Source organism: Salmo salar, chromosome 21 (genome assembly GCF_965601325.2).
Source record: "Salmo salar chromosome 21, fSalSal1, whole genome shotgun sequence".
Taxonomy (NCBI): domain Eukaryota; kingdom Metazoa; phylum Chordata; class Actinopteri; order Salmoniformes; family Salmonidae; genus Salmo; species Salmo salar.
The window spans coordinates 13,386,959-13,405,111 of record NC_138311.1 but is presented as its reverse complement, the minus strand read 5'-3'; the positions used below and the strand labels follow the sequence as shown (position 1 = coordinate 13,405,111).

The 18,153-nt window shown below is 40.9% G+C and overlaps 1 protein-coding gene across 1 annotated transcript; it reads right to left on the bottom strand.

The window, feature by feature from the left end:
• Positions 1–6,872: 6,872 nt before the first annotated feature.
• Positions 6,873–8,900, bottom strand: LOC106581841 (C-X-C chemokine receptor type 4). The gene is made up of 2 exons (XM_014164248.3): positions 8,746–8,900; positions 6,873–8,437 (listed from the first exon to the last, which is right to left on the bottom strand). The coding sequence occupies exons 1-2, from the start codon at positions 8,761–8,763 to the stop codon at positions 7,385–7,387; spliced, it is 1,071 nt and encodes a 356-aa protein (XP_014019723.1). The 5' UTR covers positions 8,764–8,900; the 3' UTR covers positions 6,873–7,384.
• Positions 8,901–18,153: the final 9,253 nt, after the last annotated feature.

The window sequence follows — 18,153 nt, the reverse complement described above, 5'->3', positions numbered from 1 at the left end:
TTAGTTAATAAAGTGACTATGCATAGATAATAACAGAGAGTAGCAGTAGCGTAGAAGTGTGTGTGTGTGTGAGGGGGGTGCAATGCAAATAGTCTGGGTAGCCATTTCATTACCTGTTCAGGAGTCTTATGGCTTGGGGGTAGAAGCTGTTTAGAAGCCTCTAGGACCTAGACTTCGCGCTCCGGTACCGCTTGCCGTTTGGTAGCAGAGAGAACATTCTATTACTATGGTGGATGGAGTCTTTGACAATTTTTACGGCCTTCCTCTGACACCGCCTGGTATGGAGGTCCTGGATGGCAGAAAGCTTGGCCCCAGTGATGTACTGGGCCATATGCACTACCCTCTGTAGTGCCTTGCGGTCAGAGGCCGAGCAGTTGCCATACCAGGCAGTGATGCAAACAATCAGGATGCTCTCGATGGTGCAGCTGTAAAACCTTTTGAGGATCTGAGGACCCATGCCAAGTATTTTCAGTCTCCTGATGGGGAATAGGCTTTGTCATGCCATCTTCACGACTGTCTTGGTGTGCTTGTCACGACTTCAGCTGAAGTCGGTTCCTCTCCTTGTTCGGGCGGCGCTTGGCGGTCGGCGTCGCCGGTCTACTAGCCATCGCCGATCCACTTTTCCTTTTCCATTTGTTTTGTCTTTGTTTCTACACACCTGTTTTTCATTCCCCTTATTATTGGTCAGGTATTTACCCTGTTTCCCCCATGGTGTTGTGCGGGATTGTTTTATGTCATGTTCGGTAATGTTGGTGACTGGTTATTTCGACGGGTGCTGTTTTTTGCCCGTGCGTAAAAGTTGATGTTTGTGTTTGGGCAAGTGTAGTGTTTTATCTTGCACCATTCATTATTCTGAGTAAAGTTACGTTGCTCCCAATTCTCTGCGCTCCTGCGCCTGACTGCATACACCAGCTACACCCACCATTATGCCAGTGCTTGGACCATGTTAGTTTGTTAGTGATGTGGACGCCAAGGAGCTTGAAGCTCTCAACCTGCTCCGATAGTGCCCCGTCGATAAAAATCGGGGCATGCTCGGTCCTCCTTTTCCTGTAGTCCACAATCATCTCCTTTGTCTTGATCACGTTGAGGGAGAGGTTGTTGTCCTTGCACCACACGGTCAGGTCTCTGACCTCCTCCCTATAGGCTGTCTCATCGTTGTCGGTGATCAGGCCTACCACTGTTGTGTCATCAGCAAAATGATGATGGTGTTGGAGTCGTGATTGTGTTAAAGTCGTGCCTGGCCGTGCAATCATGAGTGAACAGGGAGTACAGGATGGGACTGAGCACGCACCCCTGAGGGGCCCCCGTGTTGAGGATCAGCGAGGCGGATGTGTTGTTACCTACCCTTACCATCTGGGGGCGGCCCGTCAGGAAGTCCAGGATCCAGTTGCAGAGGGAGGTGTTTAGTCCCAGGGTCCTTAGCTTAGTGATGAGCTTTGAGGACACTATGGTGTTGAACACTGAGCTGTAGTCAATTAATAGCATTCTTACATAGAGTTGAAGTCGGAAGTTTACATAAACCTTAGCCAAATATATTTAAACTCAGTTGTCTACAATTCCTGACATTTAATCCCAGTAAAAATTCCCTGCTTTAGGTCAGTTAGGATAACCACTTTATTTTAAGAATGTGAAATGTCAGAATAATAGTAGAGAATCATTTATTTCAGACTTTATTTCTTTCATCACATTTTGGCCCATTCCTCCTGACAGAGCTGGTGTAACCGAGTCAGGTTTGTAGGCCTCCTTGCTTGCACATGCTTTTTCAGTTCTACCCACAAATTTTCTATAGGATTGAGGTCAGGGCTTTGTGATGGCCACTCTAATACCGTGACTTTGTTGTCCTTAAGCCATTTTGCCACAACTTTGGAAGTATGCTTGGGGTCATTGTCCATTTGGAAGACCCATTTGCAACCAAGCTTTAACTTCCTGACTGATGTCTTGAGATGTTGCTTCAATATATCGACATAATTTTCTACCCTCATGATGCCATCTATTTTGTGAAGTGCACCAGGCCCTCCTGCGGCAAAGCACCCCCATAGCATGATGCTGCCCTTTACGCACCAAAGTACATTCATCTCTAGGAGACAGAACGTGTCTTCTTCCTGAGCGTTATGACAGCTGCGTGGTCCCATGGCGTTTATACTTGCATACTATTGTTTGTACAAATGAACGTGGTACCATCAGGCGTTTGTAAATTGCTCCCAAGAATGAACCAGACTTGTGGAGGTCTACAACTTTTTTTCTGAGGTCTTGGCTGATTTCTTTTGATTTTCCCATGATGTCAAGCAAAGAGGCACTGAGTTTGAAGGTAGGCCTTAAAATACATCCACAGGTACACCTCCAATTGACTCAAATAATGTCAATTAGCCTATCAGAAGCTTCTAAAGCCATAACATTATTTTCTGGAATTTTCCAAGTTGTTAAAAGGCACAGTCAACTTCTTACCCACTGGAATTGTGATACAGTGAATTAAAAGTGAAATAATCTGTCTGTAAACAATTGTTGGAAAAATGACTTGTGTTATGCACAAAGTAGATGTCCTAACCGACTTGCCAAAACTATAGTTTGTTAACAAGAAATTTGTGGAGTAGTTGAAAAACCGAGTTTTAATGACCTCCGACTATGCTGTATTCTATTCGACTGTATTTTAGTCAATGTTACTCCGCCATTGCTCGTCCTAATATTTATATTTTTCTTAATTCTTTTACTTTTAGATTTGTGTGTATTGTTGTAAATTGTTAGATACTGCACTGTTGGAGCTAGGAACACAAACATCTGTTAAATATGTGTATGTGACCAAAACAATTTGATTTGAGCATGTGATCTACACTATATATACAAAAGTATGTGGACACCCCTTCAAATTTTTGGATTCGGCTATTTCAGCCACACCCGTTACTAACTGGTGTATAAAATCGAGCACATGGCCATGCAATCTCCATAGACAAACATTAACAGTCGAATTTATGCCCTGCCAGATCTGCCCCGGTCAACTGGAAACTTCTAGGAGCAGCAACAACAGCTCAGTGTAAGGGCTGTCTGAAGAGAGAGTGGACCAAAACGCAGCGGAGTTAGTGTTCATCATATTTAATTATAAAATGGAACACTATACAAATACAAAATAAGATACTAACAGCCAACAGTCCTGTCAGGTGAAACACTGAACAGAAACAATTACCCTCAAAACCCCAACGGAAAAACATGCACTTATGTGTGACTCCCAATCAACCACAACGAACTTCAGCTGTGCCTGATTGGGAGCCACACACGGCCCAAAACAAAGAAATACAAAAACATAGAAAAATAACATAGAACGCCCACCCAATGTAACACCCTGGCCTAACCAAAATAAAGAACAAAAACCCCTCTCTATGGCCAGGGCGTTACACTCAGCCACTAAGTAGTAGGCCACACAAGCTCACAGAACGAGACCACCAAGTTTTTTTTTCACCTTTATCTAACCAGTTAGGCCAGTTGAGAACAAGTTCTCATTTAGAACTGCGACCTGGCCAAGATAAAGCAAAGCAGTGCGAAGCGTGTAGTGTTAGTGCGTAAAAATAGTCTGTCATCGGTTGCAACACACTACCAAGTTCCAAACTGCCTCTGGAAGCAATGTTAGCACAAGAACTGTTCGTAGGGAACTTCATGAAATGGGTTTCCATGGCCGATCAGCCACACACAAGCCTAACATCACCATGCGCAATTGTCATGTAGGATATATTTCATCTCCAATGTTTTTTGAAAACAAATACATTTGCACAATGAGCACTTGTTGTCTCTCAAATACATCACTACAGTTATTAGTTAGCTAGCTAGCAAATTTTAGCCATATTAGCATTGACATGAAATCAGTCAAAACACCTCGAAACAAGACATGGTATCAAAAACAAGATGAAACTATCTGAAACGACTCACTTAAGATTCCCTACATTGCATTTTTTGGCATTGTTGGTAGCTACCTGGCCAACCAGAATCACAACAACATATGGACTTCTGCCCCATTCAAGGTGCTGTCACGCCCTGACCTGAGAGAGAGGGTTTGTTTCTCTATGTGGTTAGATCAGGGTGTGGGGTGGGCATTCTATGATGTCTATTTCTTTGTTTTGAGCCGAGTATGGTTCCTAATCAGAGGCAGCTGTCTATTGTTGTCTCTGATTAGGAATCATACTTAGGCAGCCTTTCCCCCCCACCTGTAGTTGTGGGATCTTTATTTTGTACTGCTTGTTAAGCCTACAAGATGTTACAGTCGTATTCATTGTTTGTTCCTTTTGTTTGTAGTGTTCTGAGGTAAATAAATACTACGATGAACACTTACCACGCTGCGCTTTGGTCCACTCCTTTTGACGATCGTCACAGGTGCGCATTGTACAATAGATGTACACATCTATTGTACCAGTCATATTAAATCAGGTACAGCTCAAGTGTTTGAAATAAATGAGTGTCAAGTAGTTTGTGTTTGACCCAGGTCCAATACAAAAAGATGTATACAGCACTGTTTTTCCCCAGTGTGTGACCCCGCTGACCTTTTCTTTTACATTAATGAGTATTTTGAGTATTTTCACAGACTGTTGGCCACAGGAGCTCCTGATGCAGGAAACAGTCTTCCTGCTGGTCACTTCCCAACTAAAACAATGTAACCGTTAATAATAGGTTAACACCCCAGAGGTACCTTGTCTGTTTGTTTTACCAAAGCCCCCAACTCACAACACTATGTCACACTTCCATAAGGTTAATATGAAGGTGGTCTTGCTATTCCCCAATAATGTCATCCGACAAGTTTCACCATAGCTAAAGATAGAATCTTGCAATGGAATTGATTTTTATACAGTATGTCCGTCGATTGGAACCTATCAACAGTTGAATGCATATTGATAATGAACCCAGGTTAGACACAATGTCCTGTGCATGTCAACAGCTTCAGCCTTTAACCCCTCAAAAGGGCAAAACATCCAAATGTTGACTCAAAATGTTTTGTCAAACGCTTACCTTAAAACAAAAAATATTTAAATTTCAAATCATTGATTTGTGTTGTAATCAAGGTACATCTAAATTATTCCGTCTAAATTAGAGGATAGTGATGATCGTGATGGTCATATTAAAACTGAATTGTTCTTCTGACAAAATAAGCAAATCATTTCTGTATCATTTCAATACAATATATTTCCGATTACATATCAAAGGAATTGATATTCCATCACCAAAATCTTTAGATGGTGTATAAACAGAAGTGCTTGATCAGTGACAAGCTTTGTAGGATGGTATGAAGTTGGGGTATCCTCTAAACTAGTCCGGAAGCCTCCCATCTGTCATATAGAGCAGAGGTTCCTAAACTTTTTAACTCTTGGCCCCTTTCCAGCATTGGGAAACACTGTTCATGACACAAACTGTTCACACCCCTCTTGTTGGTGGAGAGAATTTTGCAGGTTTAAAGCTTATTTCCTGCAATTCTCTGCATTTTGCCATGTCTAATGTGAATTGATGTGATATTTAAGTGGCAAAAAAAATACAATATCTATGGGCTAAAAATCCTAAATATAAAAACATTAGCTGACATGGGCTAGTTGATCTGGACATTTCTGACAAGTTCTAAATATCTCTCTAAGGTATGCAATGGCTAACATAACAAGATGAACTACCCAATTTTGAAATTGCACTTTGTGCATTCCACTATTACAATTTTCAAGAGTAAGTTTAAAGCCAGACTGAGTTCCTTTAAAAAAAATATGTATATTTTTTTTGTTGTGGGGGGGGGCGCCCTCCCTGTCCACCCCTCGCCCCACAGTTTGGGAACCACTGATATAGAGGTATCCAGGTGAAGGTTAAGAACCAGAAGTGGTGAGCCCATCTGAACTCAATGGAGTGTGAATGGCACAGTTCTCCTTCAGCTCATTCAGGCAGCTGAGCTCTTATGCTAAATTGGTCCAACACATTCCAACACATTAACAAATGAAAAAGCCCTTCTTATTTCATCCTGTTTTATTGTGAGCAGACTATAAGAACCTAGACAAAAAAATAAGCATAAACTTCTGGGACAGATGGGGGTACTTGATACCTTTTTTAATGTAAAGATATGGTAATGCATCCTAGTTGGACTCTGGTGAAATGACTGTGAACACCACAATGCAGTGAAGCCATACAGCTATTTCATTTGCCATGGCATCCTTTGTTGTGGCTGCCATGGCAGTCTCCAACTTGATCATCAGCCTTTCATCATTTCAAATGAATACATTCACCATTCACCAATGGTTTAAGAACGATTAACGTGTCTGTCTTCTTATTCGTTTCAAATTCTATGGGCCTACATGAAGTCCATGAAAAATTATCAGTGTGTTCCCTATTGTATTATTATCACAACTTTTTTTCTTTAGCCTTTAGATGAAATCCATTATTAATCTCAATCTTTGTTCGTCAACATCAACAAAGGACCAATCTGGGATTGGTTGGTGGACATCGTTCAGCATCTAATCATAAACTCAGTTTAAAAATGACATTGAGTTGAAACACACTGAGCCATTACGCGCTCAGTACATTATTGGGGGAGGGGTGCAGTCGGTCTTTTAAAAACATTTTAGGCTAACTAAACTAAACACTCATTATTCTCTTACTCCAGCAGAAGCCATATGGGTGCTCATTCTGACTCAACCTCAGAGCTTTTGTACTGCCGCGGCTGATTAAGATGTAAAAGTTCACAGATGTCCTTGCAATTACAAGGCTCTCTGGTCAGTCCTCCTCAGTCAGATAAGGTGGAGGCATTTGTGTTGGAGACCTGACACACCTCCCCCCTCTACTCAGACCTCTCCTTGCCCCCCAGGGAACATCAGTCACCCACTTGCAAGAACATTTTTGGGGAATAAATTAACACCACACAGCCATTACATGTCCTTTCTCAAATTTTTATTTTAGAACACTTGAACAAAAATGCAATGACTTTGAAATGATACAAACACTTAATAACAAAATAATAATAAAAACCGTTCAGCATGAGCGACAGCAATAAATAATAACTTCTTATCGCACAACTTAAGTGCGAACACAAAGGCAAACAACTATGTACAGATCTTTAAAAGAAAACAGATAGTATCCCGTAGCAGGTATGAAGAAGAATTGCATGTCCCAGCATATTGCTAGAACAATGCATCCTTTATAATGATCTGCAAGGAAATGTAGCAGGAGTAAAATATACATTTGACAAGTCAATGGCCACCAGGCTCTGCCTGTAGATTTAAATCGTCTATGTACATACAACCATTTGATTTACGGAGAACGAATACTCAAGTGGCAACTACAAATAGACAAATCTTTAAAAACTGTACAAAATGTAGTTAGTCCCTGAAATTATAGCTTAGTTTTAACCTGAAGGTTAAAAGTCATAGGTTGGTGACTGTTAACTGGACAGGGCACTTGAAGACTCAGATTCAGTTGACACAGATGAAATGGGTCCTCTCTTTTTTGTCAGTATCTTATGACTTGATCTACTGCTGAAAGTCAGTGCATTCCGGGCAGATTTCTTAAACTTAACACCCAGGAAAGCATAAAGGATAGGGTTGAGACAGCAGTGAAAGTATGCCAGAGCCTCTGTGATTGAGATCCAAGTCTGCAGACTCTGCTCCAGGGCACAGCTATGGGAGATCACATTGAGCAACATCAGGGTGTCCACGAAGATCCCCACACAGTACGGCAGCCAGCAGCTGAAGAAGCACAGGACGAGGATGACAGTGGTCTTGAGAGCCTTTCTCTTCAACACCTGACCCTTGGACCCCTGGGACAGCTTGGCGATGATGATGCAGTAGCAGGTGAGGATGACCAACCCGGGAAGGACAAAGCCTACTAGAATGTGCTGGAAACGGAACCCCGCCATCCAGTAGAAGCTAGTTTCCTGGGGGTAGATGCGTTGACAGATGGTTCTGGAGACTCTATTCTGAGCTGTGGCAAACACTGTGTCAGGCACAGTGAGAATCACTGCAGGTAGCCATACAGCTACATAGATCACTCTGTCTGCAAGAAACGTCCTGGTGGTTTGACTATTGGTGGCATGCACCACTGCCAGGTACCTGTCCACACTGATAAAGGCCAGAATGAGGACGCTGCTATACAGGTTGATGGTGTAGATCATATGCACAGCGGTACAGAGGAAACCGCCAAAGTACCAACTGCTGGCCGCATCCACCGCCCAGAAAGGCAAAGTGAGGACAAATAGGAGGTCAGCCACCGAGAGATGCAGCCTGTATTTATCAGTCGTTTTGACCTTTTTCTGGTAGCCCATCACTATCAATACCAGTCCATTCCCGACGATTCCTAACAGGAATATTATTCCGTAAACTGTCGGTAAGAAGATCCTTTGAAAATCATCACCACTGACTCTGTTGCACGGCTCCTCATAGCCCAAGTCATAATCCCCTGATTCTTCCGAGCTGTTGTCGTTGTAAAAAATGATGGTCTGCAAAAATAGGGGGAGAAAGTGTAAGTTTATAATAGTTTATAATACGTCTATTAAATGTAATAATTAGCTGTTTGTGAAAATATAATGTATGCCTATTATAGGGCTACATCTGCTCTATTTGAGAAACTTCCATAATTCACTTGGAGAAAATGAAATACACACAAAAATAGAAGTCAATTATTGACGATATAATCTGAGAAACATTGTCTAATTGATTCTACAGAAAAACGATCTATAGCCCTATCCCTATATTACATCTATAGAGTATTCGCTACGTTTTTGAATGACTGAAATGGTAAACTCACCTCGTAATAAGTAGACATCGTGACTGAAAGAGAGCACTGTTTCTCCGCGGGTGCAGTGTATGAGCAACTTTGGTGACCTGAAGCTTCGAATGCGCCTAAATAGCCTACTCCCCTTGCAATAACCCCTTGCGCTCCTCCCAAAGGCGGAGCCCTTGGTCGCGTGTGACACCATGCCGTTTTTAGGGTTATCACAAAAGTGGCCGACGCCCCCTAAATGTGTAGACTATGAGAAATCTAAGTAGCCCGTATTTTACATTGGACCGATTCTACGCATGATTTTGAATGACGCCTAAATTGGGGTTTGGAATCTCCGTGCACGGTGCAGCTATGTATTTTTCTCACAATAAATCAGCGATGCTCCTCTCAACATTGATTTGGAGTGCTGTCAGGCATTTGCTGTGATGTGATTTGTCTGATAACAGTTTTCTCCAAACCCAGCCGCGACTCTTTCCACAGGTTGTCACTTTCTAAGTAGGCTACTGTTGTGTCTACACTTTCCAAGTGCTGATTGACCCAACGGGTTTGAAATATCCCTCTCTCCCTTATGTACTCATTCCCAAGACAGATCATAACCCTGAACTCCATTCTTCTCGCCCTTTTTCAACCAAAGTACTCTCACCATCTCTTATTTCAGTTGAAGTAATCCCCAGCAAGGGTTGGGTGATGACAAGGGGGCAGGTCACTATGATCTTTAGTGGAAAAAAATGGTCACTCTGTAACCAAATAGCTGAGTATAGCATGCAAAGTTATCCTCTTTGAAATCTGATATGACTTATTGATTCAATGACTCCATCCACTTCACCAGTTCAACATATGTGGGTTGTAAAGCAAGTGTTTTTATGCACCATACCAATCCCATCGAACACTATACATAGTGCAGAGTGCAGACCACCAGTTGATGTGGATAGGAGAAGAGGAAGCAGTTTTATTAGGAACCCTTCTAACAATTTTTTTTTCTCACTTTGGCTCAACTCTGTTTTCTGCAGGTCCTGGACTCCTGAGGAGAGGGGCCGGAGAGAGAGAGAGATTGCCCAATGTATGGGAATGGATGTGCTGCTCTTATCAAAGCTAGCCACTGGCAAACAGTTGTTTTCTGTCCCTTTGAAATCGAAAGCTATGGTTGAAGAAGTGCTGATGGATTAAATGTAGAGTAGTGTCTTCCTACATCAAACCCCACACTCTAAAACCATTTCACGCCACACGCAATAATGAATAGAGATTGCAGAAATATTTACTGCAAAAAAATGGTAAATTCCTCCTTTTGGAGGAAGTGAATGCAGATTTGAAAACCTTGTTCTAGGGCTCATAGAAGGTAAAGAAGACCATTACAAACACGTTTTGTGCCTTCAGTACAAATGTTTACCCAACTATTCATTGCATTTTATGTACACTCGTGTTTTAGTAGATAATCCACCATGCATGGAACAACAGAATTTACTGTAAAATACATTAGTCTTGCCCACATTGTTTCTAGTGACCCTTGCATGTAAATTAACCCACTTTGGTTTTAGAGACCCTAATGCTAGATTGAGAGATATAATGTTTGTGGAGATCATTAAAAAAATATAAATGTACTTGATATTTTCACTCTCTTTGTTGTTTTCATTGGCATGCACTTTTCTTTTTTGCACAATCTCGAATGTTTTTCTCTTCCAAAAGACTGCATAAAAAGTCTGCAGGTCTGCAAACCCCAGTGTAAGATGCAGGAGCTTGCAGATAGCATTCGGCAATCAGAATACAAAATAACTATGAGCTACTTACAATACAAATCAGAAGTGTGAACAGCCGTAAGAGGGCTCTTCAGTCAAGAATGGGTATTAAAATGAAGTAAGAATGCAGGGGAGATAAAGAGAAGAATAAGCAGAGTCTTGTAGAGGTTGAGTCAACAATGGTTGTTTTCCAGTCACAACTCATCCATGGCCCACAGCAAGTTAGCAGAGAACATTTTCATCATGATTGAAGCACTCCAATATCACCTTCACATTTTTGTTACCACATAGAAAATGAGATACACCCTTTGTTGTTGACTTTTGGGTTTCCACCCAAAATATAGTGTTTTTGAAATATGCTTTTCATCTGTCTGTAAGGAATGCCAACTGGTTGCAGCATATTTAAATGGGTGGGTCTTCAATAAAAGTGTTTTGATTAATTACACAATATGGTTCTTCCATGGATATTTGTCTTGAATGCAAGTACATACCCATTTGATTCCTATACTGAAAAATTAGGAATACAGTCTGGTTTACAGAGCTTTTCATTTTCTCTCTGTTTCTTGTGTTCTCTTTGCCGATAGGTTGATTTACCGACGTAAAACATCTGTTAAAGACTCTGGTTTATTTTGTTGTTTGTTTCAACATGTCTGAACATTAAGGTATTCTCAGTATTCATATTGGAATGTACAACTCCAGTATCTAAAATGATTTTATCGGGGTACTACTGTTCTTCATGGTCTGTGGAGTCTTGGGGGAGGGGAAGCTGTTTGCCATCTAGTAGGAGGTAGTAGGGATGAGAGATCCCTCATGCTTGTTTTGGCCTGCTCCCTGTGCTTTTGTGCAAAGTTTGTCTCCTGTAAAGAGAGATGAGGTGAATAGAACCTGAGTAGGTCACACCTCACCCATGAACAGTGGTGATGTTGACAATTAGTCATAAAAACAAGCATGTTTGGCTTTACATCGCTCCGAGTAGCTGAAGTTAATCGGAATTAATGTAGGAGGGTGCCAACAAAAAATGTAATTCCTCATTAAATTGGTACTGAAAAATCTTAAAGATGACATTCTTCTTGTGTAGATTTTTTTTTGTTCAGAAAGCTTCCGGAATGCATGTTTGAATGCTTGTGTTTATAGAAAGCCCTAAAAATGTAAACAATAGACCCGCTTTAAGGACAAAGGTTGTCCTTATCTGAGGAAGGCACCTTCAGAAACGTCCTACTTGGGTGTGGGGTGACTGTATTGACTTTAGGAAAGTTCCTCCACTGACATCATTGGTCAAGATATGCTGGTCAGCAGGGCCTTTGCAGTATATGAATCACCTGTCTGTCAGAAATATGACTTATTTCTGAAGTTCTGTTGAAGAAAAACAACAACTTAAACCTTAGGTATGAATTGGAATGTTTCAGACAGTTGTGAAACAAGAGGGGGAGACAGGCAGGTGGGGGAAATAGTGGGAGGATGAGGATAGAAGAACCCGGTGAGGGGATACATATGTGTGGTTAGAGCTGGGGAGTGTTTACAGCTACATCACAGACTCTGCATGTGAAGTTCTGTTTTATCAATAGAGCAGATTCTCTTTAGAAACAAATATGTATTCTGCTGTTTTTTGAACAACAGCCTATTTGCGACAGGAGGAACGCACCCAAACTTGCCTGAACAAAAAGAGGTTTTGGTTTCACCACCTGTTTAGGGTGAGACCTGTCTACAGTATATCATTCTTACAAGCCAGCTCGTTGTTGCTGCTGGCCGAGGAACAGCCAGACAGACTCTTAGCTGATGTTTAGCATGGTTCCTGTCACAGAGTTGACAGTCTACTTCAAATCAAAGACTGTCTCTGATTCATTGTTTAAATCTACAAATCAGTAATATGCAACATATTGGTGAAAGAGCTCATTGGGAATAAACTAACACATTCGGCGTAACTCATTGTTGAAAAGTACTGTATTATTGCATTTTGCTGTGATAGCAGTTGCCTACATCAGAACTGGCAGTGAAAGTACAAGTGAAGGCGGTGTCCATCCTTCACTTCATGCTTATAAGCGGTCATTTAGCGCTTCTCATACAGAAATATAAAGAGACCTGTGTAAAGTCAGCAAACACAACTTCCTCTGTATAGGTGGGGTCAAACATGAAGTGGTAGGTTTTCAGAACATCTCTTCCTCTACCTTTCTCTACATCTATCAGTTCTGTATAGAGCCAAGTTATTGTGGAATGCTCTGCCACCAGAGGTTACTCAAGCAAAAAGGAAGTTTAGGTTAAAAAAAAAATATATATATATTCTATCACAGTGCCACTCCTCTTTCTAAATATCTAATTTAACTGTACTGTATATAAGAATACAAATATGTGTATATAAATACTGTGTAAATAGTATTTTTGTTGTCTCTTGCTGTCTTTCCTATATCTAAGTCTTGTTATTTTTTAAATATGAATTTTGTGTAATATCGTATGTTGTTCTTGTCTATTACTGTTCTGTACTTTGTAATGTATTTGTACGTTTTATGTGGACCCCAGTAAGAGTAGCTGCTGCATGTGTTGTAGCTAATGGATCCTAATAAACTAAACCCTGATGACACAAATCCTGCCACTGTGTGACCTGACATGGGTTCACTCAGTAGTAGAAGCTTGAAAAAAGGGATGAGCCAATAAAATTGAAATAGGTGACACTTCCCGTGAGGCTGTTGGGGAAGTGTATATCCAATTGGCTTGGAGCCCAAGTATAAGCCACAGCAGTGGTTGAGAAACGTAGTGTTATGTTTTATAAGGGAAGGGTGTTTTTATGTGTGTCCATGATAAATGCAACACGGGTTCCCTTTCCTTTGTTCCTAACGGCTAAATTGTGGTTTGCGGTGTGCAATAGCCTTTAACAAACACCCAGTCTTCTTTTGTGAGATCTCAAATACTACAGTTGATATTACAAAAATAGACCATGCAGCTCAAAGAATTCAGCATTTAGGCCTACCCCTTTCTATGTATACATTCATTTCAGTGGTTTATAAAATAATTCTAATTTAGTTATTTTTGTGCTCTAGAACACTGGTTCTCAAACCTGGTCCTGGGGCTGCACATTTTGTTTTTTGCCCTAGCCCTACACAACTGATTCAAATTAAAAACTCATCATGAGGCTTTGATGATTTGAATCAGGTTTGTAGTGCTAGAGCAAAAACAAAAATGTGCACCCCTCTGGGTCCCCAGGACCAGGATTGAGAACCACTGCTCTAGAAGATAACTGTTTTCTGCTTCAATATTCAATGAAGGACAGGTGATTTAGCATATAATTCAATAGCTCCCCGTCAGTCTGAGTGATTCTCCTTCAGTGCTCCTCTTTCCGTGGGCAGCAGGAGAGCTCTTTGCAGCACCTATTTGTGACAGAAGGCAATGAAAGGGATCACCGCAGACTGCCTTTCAAGATTTCACTAGTCTGAGACATCCATATGGCCCGGGTAGCTTTTAGAGTATAGGGAAGGCCCCATCCAATGTATAGGCAGGTCAGCACTGCCCTGATCTACTTAGATAAGAGGAACAATAGTCCAGATGACAGTAGATAAGGTTTATAGACAGTCTGAGGAGATCAAGTCATAAACCTGCTGTTAATCCAGACTTAATTCAAATCCCCTGCATTAGCACTCAGTGAGACATCAACATGCGGATAAGCCTCACTATTGAACACATTCATATCTTCATTATCAATTGGTGCATTGTTACAGAATACATGAAATGATGCTTTATTAATTGAAAAGGGAATAGATGTACTTCAGTATAGCAGAGTGAACATAAATAAAAATAAAAAAGTGTTTTGATTTAAGATTGCTTGTCACTGTCCTTTCTCTCGGACGAGAACAAAAATAGCTTTAAAACATGGGAATCATGTGGTGAGCATGGATACATCTGACTATTTGCACATTGTTCCACATTAAGATGAGATCTTCATTAGCTTTATACATGTTATGTAGATGGAGCATTTTTAACATCCTCTCTGCAAAGACACAACGTTACATCAGATCTGTCACCTCTGGCGTTTGCTTTCAGGCCTGATTTATAGCTCCACTCATCACGGTCGGACTGAGCCCATTAACTATTTAACTCTGATGGAAATACAACATAATTGATAATTCCTCTCAAGGCATGACCCTTTCAATGAGTAGATAGTTGTAATATACTATGTTATGGCATGGATCTGTCCCAAACACTAGAAAACAAAGAACCAATGGATGGATATCAGCCCAGCCAGAGAGACACTTTTTACTTCTGCTCTGGGGCCTTGAAGTCTGAAAGGCGACACAGAGGGTCCTTCTTGCCTGAAGCGAGAACAAAACAAATAGTTGTTTTATTTTTATTTTCCTGTTGTCTCTAGGAAAGAGTAATAGAAAGTAAAACAGGCACCTGGTTTGTTTTTGCTCTCTTTCACAGGAAGTGAGCTATAATTATGAGCTCCCAAGTGAAACTGTACTCCTAATTATAGTGCGTTCAGTCGTCTGGTGCTCCCAAGGAGCCAGTATGAATGGGTTGCCAGCTGGGGTTTGTGTTTGAGTAGGAACAAAAGCAGTTCCTCAGACTGATTATTGGCAATGTTCATTATTTCACTCAATTTCTTTGACGTGAATGCGACAGTTGATTTAGGCGTCCTCTTTAGAACTCAAACTAGCAGAAATGCACAGTGGTATGATACAACACTTTTTTGTTGTATTCCGGAAGAATAAGGTAGTTTCCCATGAGAATAATACAATTGGTGGGTTTTAAAGCAAAGTAAACAACCCCCTCTCCCTCAGTGGTATAGTTTCCTCCTTGTGTAGTCTCTGTGGACAGATCCTAAAGGATCTCACTCTGGGCCCGAGGGCTTTGTAATCTGCTGGCTTTTGGTTTATTTTCCCAGAGTTTGAGGCACAATAGATATATTTTCTTGCTAAATACTTAAGATCCCTTTGCTGATATGGAGGGTTTATTTTCCTTGCTTGCTCCCCTGAATCCTTAGAGGATTGTTTTTGACTAAATATAGATCTGGTGTAAATAATACATTTGGGTTTTCTGATCATTGACCAGTGTCCTGTCCCACTTGTTGATTATTTGATAGGGATAAGTTAGGCCATTTAAAACAGGAGGTAAAGGGTGGTTTACTGCTCATTGACCAGTGTCCTGTCTACCTTGTTGATTATTTAATAGGGATAAGTTAGGCCATTTAAAACAGGAGGTAAATGATGGTTTACTGCTCATTGAACATCAACATCTCTTTTTATGGAACACAAACATAGCCCTTTAATGAGTCAGAGCTTCTTCTTTGGTTGGTTAATTGTTTAATGAGGTGCAATTTGTGGAAAACTCAGCTCAGATATATTGGCAATATCTGTGTGAAATGTATTTCTGAAGTAAATCTGTTTTTACTCATTAGATGTGAGGTGCAGGTATTTTGAGAAAGAAAATAGGACTGTCTGGAAATGTCCCATATGTCTCTGTTTGTTGAACTCTCTCATAAGACTCCTGAGCTTACGGCAAGAATTAAATGATCTTTTATCTATCTTCCAACCTCGAGATAATCAAGGATTTTACAGAGCTTGTCAGCAGCCATGTATAAACTGATACTGTATTGACTGATTGTCATCTGTCAAGGACCCAGACACTTTGATATTTGTTTTGGGCTATAGGCATCTAAGGCAGACCAAAGGCTTATCAAGTGTCAGCAGCAGACACTCTCTGTTATCAGCTGCATCTACATTGCTGTAAGAGCTGGGTCCTTCAGTTATCTTTGTCTACAGTGGTCATGTGTTTACTTTGGTCCTGTATCAAGACAAGCCTTGTGTATTTGCTTGTTTTATAATACATTAATACACTGTAGCTACCACATACGCTATACATCTGTGTCATTCCCATAGTAGAAATATCTTGTATCAAAACATAATGTAAAAACATTTGTGTGCCTGTTTTAAGCACAATGATCCAAATGGGTCCCGTTTGGTCAGGAATCGCACAGAAATTGTACATATGTAGTTATAGCCATGTTCATGAAGCAGAGATTCCTTTATATTTCACACTTATTTGTATCAAAGGTGATTGTTCAGAACAGGCTGCCTGCCAACTTACAGTACTGCAGTGAAACCTCCGGACACTCATCATTCAGTCATCGTTCACCTCTCCAACAGAGGGCACAGCCGTCGGCTTTCACTCTTCCTTCAAATCAAATCAATGTCTGTTCCATCATGGAGCCCCATTGCTTCAGGGGCTAGTTAGGATCAATCTGCAGGGTATTGTCTTGCAGGGTGATGTCTGTTCACTAGCTAGCTGCTTATATCTGGGACTGAGGCACGTGTGTCTATAGACTAATTGAATTATCAGGGGTAGCACGCTCCCTTGGGATATTTCCATATGGTTTCATATGTATCTGACAATATTAGGTGACTAGAAGATATATGGAGCGTTGGGCCAGTAACTGAAAGGTTGCTGGATCGTCTCCCTGAGCTGACAAGGTAAAACTCTTTCCTTCTACCCCTGAACAAGGCAGTTAACCCACTCTTCCCCACAAGGCTGTCATCGTAAATAAGAATTTGTTCTTAACTGACTTGCCTACTTAAATAAAGTTGAAATAATATTTTTGTATTATTACATTTTATATATCAGAACTGTCTTCTGTGTCTTAGTGGAGATTCTCAGTGCATATCAGGTAGTCCGAGTCCTTAGACGTTATTCAATTATTGTGATTATGACCCAAAGGTGATCTTTTATGTATTTCAAATAACTTGCTTTTGTCCTCTCCTGTGACCTCCAACACCCCAGTATGTCAGTCAGTACATCAGTCTTACTCGCCTAACAATGTCCAAAAAGAGTTACTCAACCACAGACTCTGCGCCTGTGCCTCTCCCTCAAGACAACAGTCTCCCATTTCCAAGCTATTCTTTTTAGCCATGATTCATTGAATGTAGTACTTTTAGTGCCCACGGGCAGGTTTTCATAATAGGCAAAAGAAAGGTTGTTTAGTAAATCATAATTTACCTCAGGCCACTTCAGGGCATTCTCTCCAAAGGGATTGTGATGGCATATTCCCTTTGTAACTGAGAGTAAGATGAATACAATAAATCACATCCTAAAATGAATACACTTTGCATTCAGTTACATACTGTAATGTTGGGCCTCGGACAACTATTTCCTTTGTTCTACTGCTGCAAAAATGCTCTTCTCGTTGTTTAATGTAGGATCAGTGTGGCAATATCTCATTCCATCCAAAAACAAGGTCCATCTTTATTTCAGAGGGAGATAATCCAACAAAAATCCAATCCAGGAAGAACATATATCCTTTTCAAATATCAACCATATGAACAAATGGTGCAAACAGACTTTCTGTTCAACATACGGTTGTGAGAATATACCCATCACTACCCGTTTATGTTATTGGCATCACCAGTTAATCTTAGCCCAAACAAGCACATAAACACACAGTGAGATATGCCTCAAGATGGGTGCAGACATGCAGCTTTTCGTTTTACAGTCTTTTGTGACCAACTTTTTATTCAGTTTTGTCATTGTTAGAATGCCACCTTTCTAACAAGTCAGGTCATTAAATTTTTGCCCTGCGAGAGCTTCCCCGGTCAACTGTAAGTGCTGTTATTGTGAAGTGGAAACGTCCAGGAGCAACAACGGCTCAGCCGTGAAGTGGTAGGCCACACAAGCTCACAGAACGGGACCGGCGGGTGCTGAAGCACGTAGCGCGTAA